This window comes from Notamacropus eugenii, chromosome 1 (assembly GCF_028372415.1).
Source record: "Notamacropus eugenii isolate mMacEug1 chromosome 1, mMacEug1.pri_v2, whole genome shotgun sequence".
Taxonomy (NCBI): domain Eukaryota; kingdom Metazoa; phylum Chordata; class Mammalia; order Diprotodontia; family Macropodidae; genus Notamacropus; species Notamacropus eugenii.
The window spans coordinates 446,544,808-446,561,543 of NC_092872.1; the positions used below are offsets into that span (position 1 = coordinate 446,544,808).

General features: G+C 39.7%; 1 protein-coding gene across 1 annotated transcript in view; it reads left to right on the forward strand.

Annotated features, from left to right (window-relative positions):
• The window catches only part of ADGRD2 (adhesion G protein-coupled receptor D2), a 52,646-nt gene that overhangs the window by 19,313 nt on the left and 16,597 nt on the right, over positions 1–16,736 (forward strand). Inside the window, 7 exon segments of the mRNA XM_072630329.1 lie at positions 2,920–3,018; positions 4,147–4,232; positions 6,391–6,669; positions 9,505–9,616; positions 11,377–11,496; positions 12,492–12,621; positions 13,396–13,511. Coding sequence (XP_072486430.1) covers positions 2,920–3,018; positions 4,147–4,232; positions 6,391–6,669; positions 9,505–9,616; positions 11,377–11,496; positions 12,492–12,621; positions 13,396–13,511 — 942 coding nt within the window.

Sequence of the window (16,736 nt, forward strand, 5' to 3'; positions counted from 1 at the left end):
TCATAAATCTAGTAAGTGACAGAGTCAGAATTTGAACACTGCTCTCCTGACTCCAAATCCAGTGTTCTTCTCACTCTGCTATGCTGAATCAGTTGAATTTAGGTAAGTCACCAAACATTTAGTTAGCATTTCATTTGATGAGTCCCTTGTGGGCTTGAAATTTAAGAACTTGGAATCAAGTCCCCATCCTACCAGTTAATAGCTGTGTGACCTTGGGTAAATCACTTTAACTCAACTGAGCTCATTTCCTCATCTATCAAATGGGAATCATAATAATGCATTCTATGGTCATTTGGTTTGTTGTACATAGGGAAAAAATGGAAAATTTAAAAATCAAGCTTTTTTTTTACTGGAGCCCTCCACTCAACCATCTTCTGGTTTCCTTCTATGTCTCTTCCCAACTTTTAGGTAAAAGAAGGGGTGTGTGTGTGTGTGTATGTCTGTGTGTGTGTGCACGTGCTGGACCCTAACTCCATATGGAGCCTGGAATTTAAAAAGAAAGGAAAGAAAGGTTTAGTGAGAAATGTATGTCTTACCATTTTTCCATTATCCACGAGAGCTGACAGTCTCTGACACCCTGGAAAAATGGCACCTGCAATGTCCACTGCCCATTCTGTATTGCTAGAATGACAGGCAGGGAGCCCCAGCCTACCTGTTTGATGTCTCCCCATTCCCTGGATGGAAATCTTTCAGAGGCAGAGGAAGGTGGGCATTTTGCTACTGTTCCACAGAGTATAATCTCTGAGGCAGCATTCCCTTTCCTTCAGTGTGAGAGTTTTCCTTTGCAGCCCCCTAAAATGCAATTTGGTGGTGCAGTGTATATGTCACTGCGCCTTAGGTACCCTGGAGTTCAAATCCAGCCTCAGATGCTTAATTAACTGTGTGACACTGGACAAGTCACAACTGCTATCTGCCTCAGTTTCCTCAAAATGGGGATAATAATTTCCAGGGTTGTTGTGAGGATCAAATGAGATAACATTTGTGAAGTGTTTACCAGCGTGCCTGACACATAATAGACATTTAAGAAATATTTGTTCCCTTGCCCCACAAAAAACAATGAAACAGAAAAGTTGAGGGAGTTCTCCTTCCCAAAGTGCCATCATGTGGGCCCTGAGGTAGCTAATAATCTGGAGATAAAACGGCATAAAACAAACACCTGTTACACTGTAGTGCAAAATGAAACACCAGTTGTATAGGAGATGAACAAGCCAAATCTTAATTGAAGTCTAAAGAAGGAAAGGCCATGTTCTCCAGCCCTGACAAGATAGAAGACCTTTCTTCTCTGGAAGAGGGAGTAGACTTATTCTACTTGACTTCAGAGATTTTTTATTTCAATTTAACAAGCATTTGGTAATATTGCTCTAGAGAATAACACCATCATCCCAGTCCCTCGGGCACACAATCTAGGAGTCCTCCTGGACTCCTCACTATCTCTCTCACCCTCCATATCCAAGCTGTTGCAAAGACCTATTGATTTTACCTTTGCAAGATCTCTTGAATATACCCCCTTCTCTCCTCTAACACTGCCAGGCCTTGGTGCAGGCCCTCATGGCCTCACACCTGGATTATTGCAATAATCTCCTGGTGTGTATGCTTACCTCACATCTCTCCCCACTCTAATTTATCCTACATTCAGTCACTAAAGTGATTTTCCTAAAACACAGGTCCAAGTGTGTCACCCCTCCCCATTCAATAAATTCCAGTGGTTCCCTGTTGCCTCCAAGATCAAATACAAAATCCTCCATTTGACATTCAAAGCCCTTGGTAAACTAGCCCCTTCCCCTTCCCAGTCTTCTTACACTTTACTTTTTTACAAGGTACTCTTCAATCCAGTGGCACTGGCCTCTTGGATATTCCACCATCAACTACCTTTTATCTCTTTTTGTATCCTCAGTGCTTAGGAGGGTGCCCAGCACATAGTAGGTCCTTAATAAATGTTTATTGACCAACTCACATTAGGTATGTGCCATGTGCCATGTGCTCTGCACTCTGGAGGGTGTGAGGAATACAAAATAAAAACGAAACCATCCCTACCCTCCAGGTGCCTGCATCGTCCTGGGAATGATTCTAATTGCATTTATTACCATCTGGTTCCTCCTCCCTAGTATGAAATCGCTGATGCCTGAAGGGAGAGGAACTAGAACAGAGAGTTTTCACACCCTCAGTATATTTGTTTGGCTTCTCTCTAGTATGAGTTCTCCGATACTGAGTGGAAGCAAAGGAATGAATCAACTCTGTCTCCATTGCCTGCTGGCACTTTAATTGTATGAGTGACTGACTAGGATTGAGCCTTGATGAATACCCATAGTGGGTACTACATGGATGAAGATCTGGAAAAGGATCTTTGAAATAGAGTGATCAGACAAGTGGTTGAAAAACCCCGGGAAAGCCTCTCCCTCTCTCTGTCTGTGTCTGTCTCTGTCTTTCTATCTCTCTCACATACACAGAAGGAGAGTATTTATGAGGAGGAAGTAATCAACAGTGTCAGATGCTTCAGAGGGGTCAAGAATGAGTACTGAGACAAGACTGGTAAAACTGGGTAATTTACAAATCATTGGTAATTTGGAGAGGTCAGAAGCCATAATGAAGAAAGTTTAGAAGAGAGTAAGAGGAAAGGAAGTGAAGGAACAGGTATAGATGGCTTTTTCAAGGAGTTTAGCTACAAAGAAGAGGAGAAGATATATAGCAAGAAAGTCAGGTACACTCTAGAAAGGATTCATGCTAACAATAGTAAGTTCTCTGTCAATGGAAGTGTTTAAGTAGAAGTAGATAACCACTTTCTGGTGGTACTACAGAAGAGATTCATACATTGGGTAAAGGGGTTAGGATGGCTATCTATCTCTGAGCACCCTCACAACACTTAGATTGTTACTTCTATTAAAGGACTGACCTTCTCTTCCTGGTCCCCTCTGCCCATAGTGCCTATAGAAGAATGCCTGACTTTGGATTCCAGCAGTGGAACACTGGGCTCTGAGCAGTGCCTACGGCCCCTTCCTTTCCTTTGCCATTACAGGCCAGGTAAATGCTCGCCCTGATCAGCCTCCTGGTGGAGTTAGAATCAAAAAATTGTCTTATGCAGTCTGAGAGAGGGATGGTTGAGATGGAGTGGGCTAGGCATAGGGCTGAAACCCAGCTTCTGAGTTTTTAGAAGGGCCCATGTCAGTCAATGTCTTATACACAGGGCTCTTCCTCACAAGGTGCCAAGGGGATGTTTACAGCATTTTTATTCAAGCTACTATTTGATTTTGAAAAATTACAAATTTGAGTGAAATATGCAAATTTTGTAGTGTGATAAAAAGAACATCGATTTCAGAATGACAGTTGGGCTCTAGACCCAGTTCTGTAACTAATGAAACATATATGTCTTCAGACTTAACCTCTCTGGGCCTCACTGTCATAGAGGAAATCCATGACATTAGAGCTTGTAAGGGCTTTAAAGAGTATTTCCTCTAAGCTTCTGATTTTATAGATGAGGAAACAGGTCCAGAGAAGTTAATTTAATCACCCAAGATGACATAGACAGTAAGGAGCAGAGTCAGAATTCAAACCCAAGGCCTCTGACTCCCAAACCAGTGAGTGCTCTCACTACTATGCTGCATGGTTGTCTCATATCATAATCACATTGGCATGTTAAATTAGGCCATCTCCATGGTCCCTTTCAGTTCAAATGTGCTGTATCCTGGCATTCTGAACGCTGACATTCTGTGTTCTAGTATCTCTTCCAGTGATAACAATCTATGTTCTAAGGTGCCATTCATCACTAACACGTCTTCTGTTAAAATATTTCCATGTTCTAAGATCCTGTCCAACTCAAGTATTCAACAGTCCATATTTTAACATCTGCTTTTAAAGAACTCTTCCAGACCTATCATCGTGTTCTATGTTCTAGCGTTCAAATGTTTTAAGGTTCCCTTCAGCTGTAACATTTTATATTCTACTTGTCAGCTCTAAGATTGCTTCCAGCTCCAATAACCTGTGATTTGAACAGCCTATGTTCTGATGAACTATCTAGCTATGTTTCTCTGGAGAGGAAAGAGAGGGGAATAAGTCTTAGAACTGGCTTGGGGATAAGTTAAACAAAAGATAATCTCATTCTCCTCCTTTAACAAGTCCAAGATGCCATGTACTACATTTGTTTGTTTTCAGAGATATATTGGCGACTGAAAGAAGTCCAGAAAACAGCCAGTGGAGAGTTTATCAGGCGGGTCAACACTCTGGCCAATGCTACCATGGTGAGCCAGGAAACGCTTGGGGAATCCCAGAGACTCCACTTAAGGTGTTGGGAATCATAGAACTGCTCCAGGGGTAGGGACCCTGTGACCTCGAGGCTGGATGTGGCCCTCCAGGTCCTCAGGTGGGGCCCTTTGACTGAATTCAGGCTGCATTGGAGAACCTAGACAGTCATATATGGCTTCAAGGCTGCAGGTTCCCCACCCCTGTTAGATTCTATTATAATAAAACCTCACTAATTCAGATCCCCTAATCAGAATCTTGATCATTGAGAATTGGAATAATTCAGTTAAGGAAATTAGCAATATTGGCATTTCAAGGGATGACATTTAACTTCCCAAGGAATTCAACAATGCATGCAAATAATGCTTTTTTTTTCCTAGCAAAAGATCTGTGTTTTCACTAGGAATGGAATTCCCTCTACCTCCAGCCCCTCCCTCAGTAGATAGTTTAAAAAAATTATCACCAGTCAGCCAGCTTTCTGGTGATATGACCTTCGATAAGTCATTTAACTTCCACGAGCTTCAGTTTCTTCATCTGTGGCAGAGCTGTGCTCCATTGACAGACACATGCTGGGCCTACACAAAAAAACCTCTCCAAGTTAGCAGGACTTGCCAAATTTTTCATTCTATTGCTATGGTGTTTAAGAACCTAGAATTGACTCTACCAGGCAATGAATGTGCTAATTACAAAAAGGCTTTTATCTGTTTATTACAATAGCATTTGGCAGGGCCCCATAGCTCCAATTCCTACATGAATTGGAGAGCTATAAAAGTGTATTTTATTAGAAATTCAGAACAATTGTTCCCACTTCCTCCTGCTTTTCAACTTAAAAATCACTTTCTTCACAATAACCCTATGAGGACGATAGCCCAAGAATTATAACTATCCTCTTCCTTTACTGTGCAGTTCAGGCACCATCTTCTGCATGAACCCTTTCCTGGTTCTCCCAAACTTCTAGCACCCTCCCTCCCAAACTACCTTGAACTTAATTAACTACTTTGTATCTATTTGTATTAATAACTTTATATAAATTCTGAATACATTTTGTATATCTTTGCTTATATATCCTTATTTAAGTATCCTACTTTAATAAAACCTCACTAATTGAGACCCCACAGTCAAGACAGATCGCAGTCATTGGAATTGTCATAATTCAGACTAGGGCTGTATTTTTACGTCTTTATTTTTTCATCCATTAGAATATAAGCTACTTCTTATGAATAGAGATTCTTTGATTCCTTACACTTAGTATCCATAATATCTGACATATAAGCATTTGTTGATTGAATGGTTTACAGATTAGGAAACTAAAGGTCAAGGAGTTGAAATGGTTTACTGAAAATGTTCCACAACTAATGAGAGGCAGAACCACAATTCAAGTCCAGGTGTCCTGCCTCCAAGTCCAAGTTGCTTCTGCTAAACTTCCCAAGGTTATGTTGAAGGGTGCCAGGCCCCAATTGAATCCAAGTAAGGACATGCGTACACTGAGCATGATGAGGGAAGAAACTTTTCTTTCTTTTAAAAAATATTTTTAAATATATATTTTTTATTTCATTAAGTATTTCCCAATTATATTTTTAGAGTTTTTAACATTGATTTTTTAAAATTTTTAGTTCTAAATTCTCTCCTTCTTGCCCCTTTCTCACTCCTTGAGAAGATAAACATTATGATATCAGTTATAACTGTTAAATTATGCAAAATATATTTCCATAGTAGCCATGTCATAAAAGAAAACATACATACAAGAAAAATAAAGGAAATGAAATCTGCAATCAGAGTTCATCAGTTCTCTCTCTACAAGTGAACAGCATCTTTCATCATGGGTCCTCTGGAATTGTCCTACTTGTTGCTGTTAATTAAAAACAAAAAACCTCAAATGGGAAAACATTAGAAGCTTCCCTCCCCTTCCCCCCCAGAAATAGAAATAAGGATATCTTCCCATTCCCATTAGTATTTGGCATTTCTCTAAAAGTATATTGGCATCTGTACATAGCAATAACAAAAAAAATTGGATCGTTGTTTTCATCAGAATGGGTAAGAGACTTCCCCAACTCTAGTCTGGCCAGTGGGAAATCCGCCTTACTCTCTGACTCTTCAACAAAGCCCTAAACCCTGATCTGCACAGAGGAGGGCAAAGGGAGATTTAACTTCTCACAGCTTTCCAGAGATGGCTTTCGAGAAGACCCTGGGTCCCTGAGTGTGCCTAAGGCTACCAGCTTCTTGAGGATCCTGGAACAGGCCCTAGCAGCAGAGGAGACCCCCTTACAGTCAGCTGACCTGCTTGCTGTGGTGAGCTTCCTGAAGAGGGTCATTGCTGTCGAGGTTGGAGATCAAGACTCCTCTGGGCAGCAGGAACATCTCAGCCACAACTTCTTGGCAGTGGCTGGCCTTCTCCTGGAGGAGCAAACTGAAGCCCAGTGGCTGGAGATTAGACAGGTAAACCTCATGGCTTGTGAGGGAGGGGTCCAGCTGTCCATGTTGCCCATCTATTGGCCATAGAACCCTCTAAGAAGGTCTTGGGCTACTGCAGAGCAGCATCAAGCCTCAGTTTCCACGTTTGTTAAAACTGGATAACAATCCCTACCTGCAGGGCTTTAAGGAAAGTTATTTGTAAAATGCAAAATACAATACAATACAATTAGTGCTTTGTCTGTCTCACAGAACCGTCTGTTTTAAGATTTAAGATGAGGTATGGGAAAATGTTTTGTAAACAGTAAAGCACCCTACAAATGTAAGGTGTTATATTTGAGATAAAAACTCTAATACCTTGGTCTCAGCAGAGCCTTCTATTCATATTAAATCATAGCCATAAAATTTTATAGCTGGAAGAAATCCTAAAACACAGAAATGGGAAAAGGTATCTCTAATGCAACTGAACCAAAATCTGTTAAGCACCTATTACTTGCCAGGCACTATTCCCCATGATGGGAATAGAAAGACGAAAATGACATAGCTGTTGTCCTCAGCGAATTTACAATCTAACAAGCAGGGTAAGATGAGTACATTTAATTTGTTAATCACGTGACCTTATGAAATATTATGGAAAGAGCATGGTATTTGGGAAGCTCAGAGTTCAAATCCCAGTATTGATACAGTGACCCTTCCCTTATGCCTAGAGGCAGCTAGACAGAACTCTAGAGTCAGAAAGATCTGAATTCAAATCCAGCCTCAGACACTCATTAGCTATGTCAACCTCTCTAGATCTCAGTTCCTTCAACTATAAAATGGAGATAATAATAACACCTAACTCCCAACATAATCATGAGGATTCAGTGAAGATAATATTTGTGAAGAGCCTACAGCACAATGCCAGTTACAATGCCTAGCACTAGAAGGGGCTTAATAAGTACGTATTCCTTCCCTCCCTCTCTGGGTCTTAGGTTCCTTATCAGTAAAATGAGAAGGTTAAACTAGAATCAGGAGGTGGGGAACTTATAGACTTGAGATGGACTTTAAGACCTTTTTTAATTCTAAGATTCTTTGTTCTATGTTCTAAAGTTCTATGTTCAAAAGTATGTTCTAAGTCTAATATTCTACCTTCTAGTACTTTGTGTAATCAGGTCCTTTCCAGCCCTCATGGTCAATGTTTCTCTCTTTCAGCTCTAACATTCTATATATATTCTAACATTCCATGCTTTGATATATCTTCTGCCTTCATTCTATGGTCTCAACCACAGTTCTATACTATTATTTAGTATTCTCATATTACTATTATTTATACTATTATAATATGATTGTATATTATAATACATTTATATATAATATAATAATGTTATTATACCATTATTTTATTATATATTATTTTATTTTCATTATATTATATTTTATTATAATATATTATGTTTATTATATTATAATATTGTTATACTACATAATGTTTCTATTTCAAAATAATATAATAGTATTGTTAGTATATTAAAATATGTAATAATATCATTAATATTCTGTGTTCTAAGTGTGCTTTCAGCTTTAACATTCTCCTGTCTATGAAATATATGCATTCTATACCATGGGATCACATTTGCTCATATGACATAGAATTGTTCCCTAGAATAACTCTCATATGTTTCCTATTGCTCCAACTAGAACCATAGGTTCCCAAAGTGAGTGATACTGCCCCCAGGGAACACTGGAATAATGAGAGGGGGCAATAGTAGCCTTGGGTGCAATTAGGCAATGTTAAATAAGAGTAAGGGGCAGTAGTAGAAGCATAAGAATAGTAGAGAAGAAAAATTTGAAAAACCTTTTGTACATGTTTCATCTGTTGTGCAACAGTTAAAGTCATAGTGATTACCTTATCTTCCAAATAAACACACAAAATGGAAGTTGTTACTGATCAGTGCTCAAGTCCGCCAACAGGTCTTAACAAGCAAGTGTTGGCACATGTGTGTCTGCATTGTCAGGAAGTCCAGTATGCATTAACAGGAATATATGCCTGTAATGACTTGTTAAGAATACGATAATATACACTATATTGCATCATCAAAATTTCAATGCAGGAAAAACTCCACAAATTTACAATAAATTATTAAATTTAAAATGTGTCATTTTTTAAAAGATTGTATTTTTTTAAAGGATGCCAATTGAAAAAAACATCAACAGGTTAAAGAAAGTAGATTTCTGGAGGGGGTGGTGCTGAGTAATTTTTTTTTAAAGGGGGCAGTAGGACAAATGAGTTTAGGAATCACTGAACTAAACTATAACCTACATGAATATGGGGATTGTGTCTTTCCTTATATTTTTCAAAGTACTCAACAGAAGGCTGAGTACCTAAGTAAGCTGCTTAAAGCACCATATCTCAGTATCTACTGTTTCATAGGAAGCTAGATAGAACCCTGAACCTGGAGTCAAGGCTTAAATTCAAATCTATCTTAGAACATTGAGCAAGGGCAACCCTGGATAAGATACTTAATCCTGTCTCCATTTCCTCATCTGGAAAATGGGGATAATAATAGCACTTCCTCCCAGGATTGCTATGAGGATAAAATGGGATAATATTTGTAAAGTGTTTTGTCAACTTTAAAGCACTGTATATATGCTAGCTGTTATTAGTGTTGTTGTATTAGCCATACCATGGATCCCTTCTGTTAGCACTGATCACTGAGAACTGTCTTCAAGTGTCAAAATACAGTGAGTGTCTGGTCAGAATCAATTATAGGGGAGTTATTTGCTGATGTTTCGGGGTTGTCTGAGGTTGGAGGAAAGGAAAACAGCTATAGAGGGAAAGGGGGGACTCTCAGCTCAGACTACAACCATGGGCTCTGTCTTCAGATCATCCAAAGTCCCATGGTCCTGGTGGAGAGTGTGAACCGCATTGCCGCCAGGCTGAGCCTGCTCCTCACAGCTGAGAGATCCAACATCTCTATCTGGAAGGGCTCTGTTGGTGAGTGTACGTAATGATATCCTGATGCTAGTTCTCCAACTATATGAACTTAAGAAATATACTTCCTCCCTGGGCTTTACTAAAATGGAAATGATCAAGCTTGTACTCACCGAATCTCAGAGTTGAAGGGAAAAGATTCTTTTCTACAATATCTCCAACATGTGATCATCCAGCCTTCATTTGAAGACCTTCACTGATGGTGAACTCATTACCTCTCAAGATACCCCATTCTACTCTTAGATACCCTCAAACTGCTAAAAAGTTCTTCCTTGTATCAAGCTGAAATCTATCTCCCTGTAACTTCTCATTGTTCCTAATGCTATTTTCAGGGACCAACCACTACAGTTAAATCCCTCTGTGCATGTCATCTTAGGGCTATGACTTGGATCTGTGATTTCATTAGGGAATTCCCAGATGAGGAAACTCCCTCCAACAATGCAGATTAGCATCTCTTCTGCAATTTATAGTCTTAGAATTACCTGGAGCACTGAGAAGTGTCTTTCTCAGGGTACTTAAAGTAAGTGATCATAGTCCTTCAACCACCTACCTCCATCCCCAAGTCTTCACCAAACTAAACATCTCCAATTTTCTCTCATGGCTTTGTCTCTAATCCCCTCAACATCTTTGTCACCATCTACTAATGTCCTCTCTTTGTAGAGGTTTCCTTGGGTTCTAGAAGGCTATACCTAATATAGTACAAGATCTAACTTGTTCTCCAATCCATCTTCCCCACAGCTGTTCAAAGTGATATTTGTAAAGCTGAAGTCTGATAATGTCCCTCTTTGATCAGGAATCTCTAGTGGCTCCCTATTCCCTCCAGAATCAAATAGAAGTTCCTCTGCTTGCCATTTAAAGCCCTTCAAACCTGGCTCTTACTTATCTTTCTAAGCTTATTTTATAATTTATATTTATTTATAATTTATACTTTTATGTTTATAATTTTATAATTCTTCCCTTCAGTCATCTTATGACCTAACCAAACCAACTCTCTTATTGACCCTCACACATGATACCTCATCTTCCATCTTCATGCCTTTGCATAAGCTATTTGCAGTGCCTGAGAAGATGACTCTTCCCTCTTGCCTTCACGTCTTAAACATCCCTAGTTCCCCTCAAAGCTCCACTCAAGTATAGGTTCTTTCCTGATTCCCTAGCTGCTTGTACCTCCTCCCAAAAAGTCCCTTGTATTTATCTTGTATAAATTTTATAAATGCACAGATTGTTTCTCCCTTGTCTTGAGGACAGGAAGTATTTCATCACTATCTTCATGTTCCCACTCCTACTACATACCTCATAGCAACTTAATAAATGCTCATTTACCAAGTAGGAAAGACTTGGGGAATAGTCCTAGTGATAGACTACATGCTGAGTTTTGAGGACCAGATTACAGACATGAGGTTCATTATCAGAACACTGACCATAGCAATTAATGAAGACCCATCTACTCAGACACTCCATGATATCATTGGCCCTCTTTGAAAATGAAGGCTGAACAATAAACATGGAGGACAGCTGTGACCTGCCTCACAACCCACATCAGTGAGGTCATGGGTCCTTGATATATTGAATCTTATAATACTTATACTACCAAATTCACTTGAATGTCCAAGTCCAGAAAGGAGGATGGGGCAGAAGAGTCTCTTGATCAGTGCATTGAGGATCTCCAGTTTAGGGGAGAGCACCTAACCTTAAAAACACAAAGTTCCACCCATCTTGAGCTTGGGGAGCTCTTCAGCCTTGGGTTCCTACTCTTTCTCCAGGCATTGAAGCTCGAAGCCTGAACCTGAGAGACTTGACCAGTAGTGACTTATTGGAGATTCCAGATGGGTCAGATTATATCCAACTGCCTTTTGAGGAAGTGAGAAGACTTCAAGGAAAAGGTGAGCTCTGGGAGATGAAACTGGTACACTCTATCTGGGAGAAGAGTCTGATAGACTCTAGACTCTCCTCCACCTCAGGCTTCAGTTTCTCCTCTAAAATTTATGAGGGAAGAGAGCTCAAAGAAATTCCTCTCACCCTTCAGATGTTTTTGGGCCATGGTGGCACCAGGCTACTACCACCCTCCCAAGTGTAGCCCAAACCAGATTAAAATATAACTGGGAAATATTTAACAGAACAAAAATACAATAGAACATAGATAATGTCGTTATGAATATAGACAATATTAATATAACATATAATGCTATATATTTACTATGTAATTAAATATATAAATGTTAATGTTTATTAATGTGTATTATATAAAACATATTATTATTAATATTAAAGTAGCCTTAATATGTGATTAATATAACATAATTATGTTATATAATATGATATAATATATAATTAATTTGACATAATATGATGTTACATATTTGATATATATTTATATAACATGATATATAATATGATATAATAATGTTCATGAACTTTTCTTTAATGGATATTTTTTTAAACAATGTACAACCTGTAGGGATCCTTAGATCTAGTGGCTCCATTTTTAGTTGGGTTTGATACCACTGCTTTAAAGGGACAGAGAGTAGTCCTTAGTGGAAGGAGAGGGGATGGACTCTTCAGGATATGAAATTGAGGCTCAGAAGAGAGCCAAGGGCCTAGTCCTCAAGGAGTCCCTCTTTGAGAGAAGAGACAGAGGCCCTGCCTCTGAGTCCCCCAATCTGAGGGGAACAACATGTCTTCTTCTCTCAGGCAGCCCCCTAACATGAGAAGGATGACCTGGTCTCTTGCCCTCTGGGAACACCCAAGCCTGAGTTGGGAGACTAAACAGTCACAAAGGAAAATCTCCACGGGCCTAAGTGAAGTGAGGCAGAGAATGAATGAGATTGTGGGACTGAGTGGGTCAGTCATCTGAAGAGGATGTTTCCCATCTGCCCAGGTCTCTCCAGAGTCACTGTGATCAACACCTGGTTTGCCTACAGTGCCCTCCAGCACTCCTTGGGGTGGGAAGGGCAGGAAGGTAGCAAGGTCCTCAGCCAAGATGTCTCCATATCTGACAAAAGGCAAAAGTGAGTAGGGACTTTTCTCCTTGGGTCCGTCTGGGTGGTAGTTTGTAGGGACCAAAGGATCCTGATCATTTTGGATGCCTTTTTTTCCCCAGAGAAGGATTAATTGATGGGAGGGAGGGAAAGTGTAAGGGTGGGGAAGGAAAATAGAATCACAGAATATAGATTTAGCTCAAATGCCATCAACTACGAGAGGCCTCTACTAATTGTTCCAGCTGCTAGTGCCTCTATCCTATTAAAATAACCATATATTTATTTTGAATGTATTTGTACATGCTTCTATGGGTACACATCTCCCTACATAGAATGTAAGTTCTTGAGGGCAGGAATGGTTTCATTTTTGTCTAACACAGTGCCTAGAACACAGTAAGCACTTAATATTGGCTTGGTTAACTGTTAGTTACATATAGGAAGGCCTTTAAAACATGAAATGTTGAAGCTGAAAGGAATCTTATTGCCTAGAATGTTCAAACATAGACCATAGAAGGGTAGAACTAGAAGGAACCTTAGAACATAGAGTGTTAGAGCTGGAAGGGGCCTTGGAATATACAATGTAATAGTTTAAAAGTCCTTTAGAAATGATTCTCATTTTATTAAGCAGGGAAACCTCAGAGGTCATATATGTCAGAGTTGAGAGAGGTGATGGTACTTATAAACACATAGATAATAAATATAAGAGCTAGGACTAGAAAATGGTGTCCAAGATGGGAAATGACTGGCAGTAGGTCATCTACCAGACTTGTAGCTCTTCAACACATTTTCCCAATGTGCTTCTAGGTACCTAAGCACCCAGGTGGGGTCAGCCATCATCTCATCCACACTTCTGGTCAACTTCCAGGAGGTCAGCACAGCTGTGCATTACCGTCTTCTACACAGGACCCAGGTAAGGTAGAGTGGGTGACATCAACAGTGACAGATCTGTTAGAGACCTAGACCACAGTCCTCAACCTCAGAAAGAGATGCATTCCCCTTCCTCATCCCACTAGCAAAAATTTTGAGGCTCAGAGAGAAACTCTTGGACAGAAGCAGAAAAATGCTTCATTTATCTGCCTTTATAGATAAATAGCAGGAAACACAGAACTATTGAATAAATGTTACAAATAATAGTGTAGGGGATAGAAAGCCAGTCTTGGTTTCAAGAAGACCTAGATTCAAGTCCTTTCTTTAACATATGCCCTCCAAGCTCTACATGGATCATCTTATGAACCTTCCCATACCAATGCAGAGCAGTACCTGCTCTTCAACTTATGATCTTGGTTAATCACCTGGAGGCATTAGAAGGTTAAATGATATTCTATGCCCACAAGAGATCACGGAAAGAGGAAATTAACCCACAGAAACAAAAATATTTATAGCAGTTCTTTTTGTGGTGGCAAAGAATTAGAAACTAAAAGGATGCCTATGAATTGAGGAATGACTGAATAAGTTATGGTATATGAATGTGATGGAATATTATTATACTTTAATTCATGATAAAAGGAACGGTTTCAGAAAAACTTGGGAAGATTTGTATGAACTGATACAGTTATGGTGTATGAATATGAGGTAATATTATTGTTCTGTAAGAAATGATGAAGAGGATAGGTTCAGAAAAACCCAGGAAGATTTGTATGAACTGATACCAAGTGAATTGAGCAGAACCAGGAGAACAATATATACATATATACATATATAATAACAGCAATATTTTGAAGGAAATCAACTTTGAAAAGCTTAGTAAGTCTGATTAACACAATGATCAACCACAGTTCCAAAGGATTCATGATGAAACATGCTTTCCATCTCCAGAGAGAGAAATGATTCAGGGTACAAACTGAAGTATATTTTCTTCTCTTTCTTTGTTTTCCTTTACTTACTCTTTTTTGGGGGTGGGGGGAACATGGCTAATGTGAGAATTTGTTTGCAAATTTATAATGGGTTTTGTTTTTTTTGCCTTCTCAGTGGGTTGGGGAATGGAAGAGGAAGGAGATCATTTGGAATTTAAAATAAAATTGAGTCACAGATGACATATGCATCAACATTTGTGTGACTAGCTGTGTGACTCTGGGAAAGTCAGCCTTAGATTCCTGAGGTCCCTAAAATGAGGGTTATACATTTTTCACTACCTGTCTCACTGGGTTGTTGTGGGGAAAGTGCTTTGTAAATCTTCAAGAACCACATAAAAATCTGAGCAACACTGAAGAGGTAGCATGGTATGGTGTTTAAGAGCCTGGACCTAGAGTCAGAAGACTTGAGTTCAAGTTAACAACCCTGATGCTAGATCACAGGATCATATTTTTAGAGTGAAAAAGAATCCCAGAGATTCTCAAATCTAAGCCCCTTATTTCATAGATGAGGAAACTGAGACGCAGAGAGGTTAAATAACTTACCTAATGTCATACAGGTAATAAGTAGGAGAGCTAGGACTTGAACCCAGCTCCTCTGACTCCACATCCAGCATTCTTTTTACTATATCATTTGCAATTTCATGCAAGTCACTTAAGCACTCCATGCCTCAGTTTCCTCCTTTGTAAAATGAGGGTAATAATACTAGTATTACCTGCCTTACAGAGTTATTTAGAGGAAAGCCCTCTGTAAAGCTCAAAGAGCTAAAAAAAATGGCAATTATTTTTAGTCAGAATTTTATTTGAAATTCAAACTGTTCTCCTTCCTTAAACACTAAGAGCCACGTGATGTTTTGGCACTTAAGACCCTAATTCCCTTCCTGGGTCCCCCGACCCTTTCTCCATTGTTCTTGACCATGCTCCTTTGTTCTATAAATGGAGAGATCTGCCACTAGGACTTTCAGTGGCTTCCTCTTCCCTCTGAAGATCCCATGCAGACCTATCTGTCATTGAAAGCCCCTTTACCATGGGGCTCCAGCCTGCCTTATTAGACTTTATTATTAGATGTTACCACCCTTCCCTCACTCTACATTTCAGTCAAATTGGCTTTCTTGATGTTCCTCACACGTGAGAGCCCGTCTCCCATCTCCATGCCTCACACAGGTGATCCCTCACCTCTGCCCTTTCAGAAGCCTTCTTTGCCTTCAGAACTCAGCCCCAGTATCACCTCCTAATCTAGTCTTTCCAAATCCCTCAAGCTCCCAGTGCCTCACCCTAGAAATTAACTTGTGTTTATTTCATATTTTTACATATAGTTACATATTTGCATGTTGTGTACTCCTGTAACCAAGGTCTGTATACCACTGGCACCCAGCACAGTGCCTTGTGCTTAACAAATGCTTGGTGATGAATTGGGAGGGAAGTGAACTCACTCTACCCTTCCTTTCTTGCCTTCTTTTCCCCTGCAGGGCTTTTCAGATAAACTCGTGGAGCCTCTATGTGCCTTCTGGAATTTCAGCAGTAGGTGAGGTAGCCCTTGATTCAGGAGAAGGCAGCCACCCTAGCTATAGTCTGCTCCAGGCCAGGATTTCTTGGGGAGGAATAGAGAGGGCAAGTGACAGAGGATAGAATTCCTCACTTGGGGGAAGGAGGGGAAGGTGGAAGGAAGGGAAAGGGCAATTCCCAGACTAGATCTGGAGTCCAAGACCCTGGCCGTGAATTCTGCTCTTAACACCCATGTGACCTTGGACACAATAACTTAGCCTTTCAGGGTCTCAGTTTCCTCATCTGTTAAAATGAGGAAGCTAGGACAGATCAGAGGTGCTTAATCTTTTTGTGTGTCATAGATGCCTATGGATGCCTTCTCAGAATAATGTGTTTAAATATATAAAATACATAGGATTACATCAGTTATCAAAATATCAAAAGTTCCAAGTTCACAGGGTTCAGATTAAGAAACCCCTGGATTAGATGATATTCAAAGAATTGTCTAAGGATCCATGGGTAGTAAGTAGGAGCTGAATTAGACCTCAGCTACCCCAACTCCACATCTCACATTCTTGTCTACTGAACCATGGGTAACCTGGGACAACTCACTGAAATACTCTGAGCATCAGTTTCCTCATCTGTAAAATAGGTATAAAAATATTAGCATTAGCTCGGTTATTGTGAGGAAAGTACTCTGTAAACCTCAAAGTGCTGAAGAAATGGGAGTTGATAATTTTAGTCACAATTTATTTGATACATTTTCATTCGTTGTAGCCCTCACATATTAAAATGTGAGTTCTTTGAGAG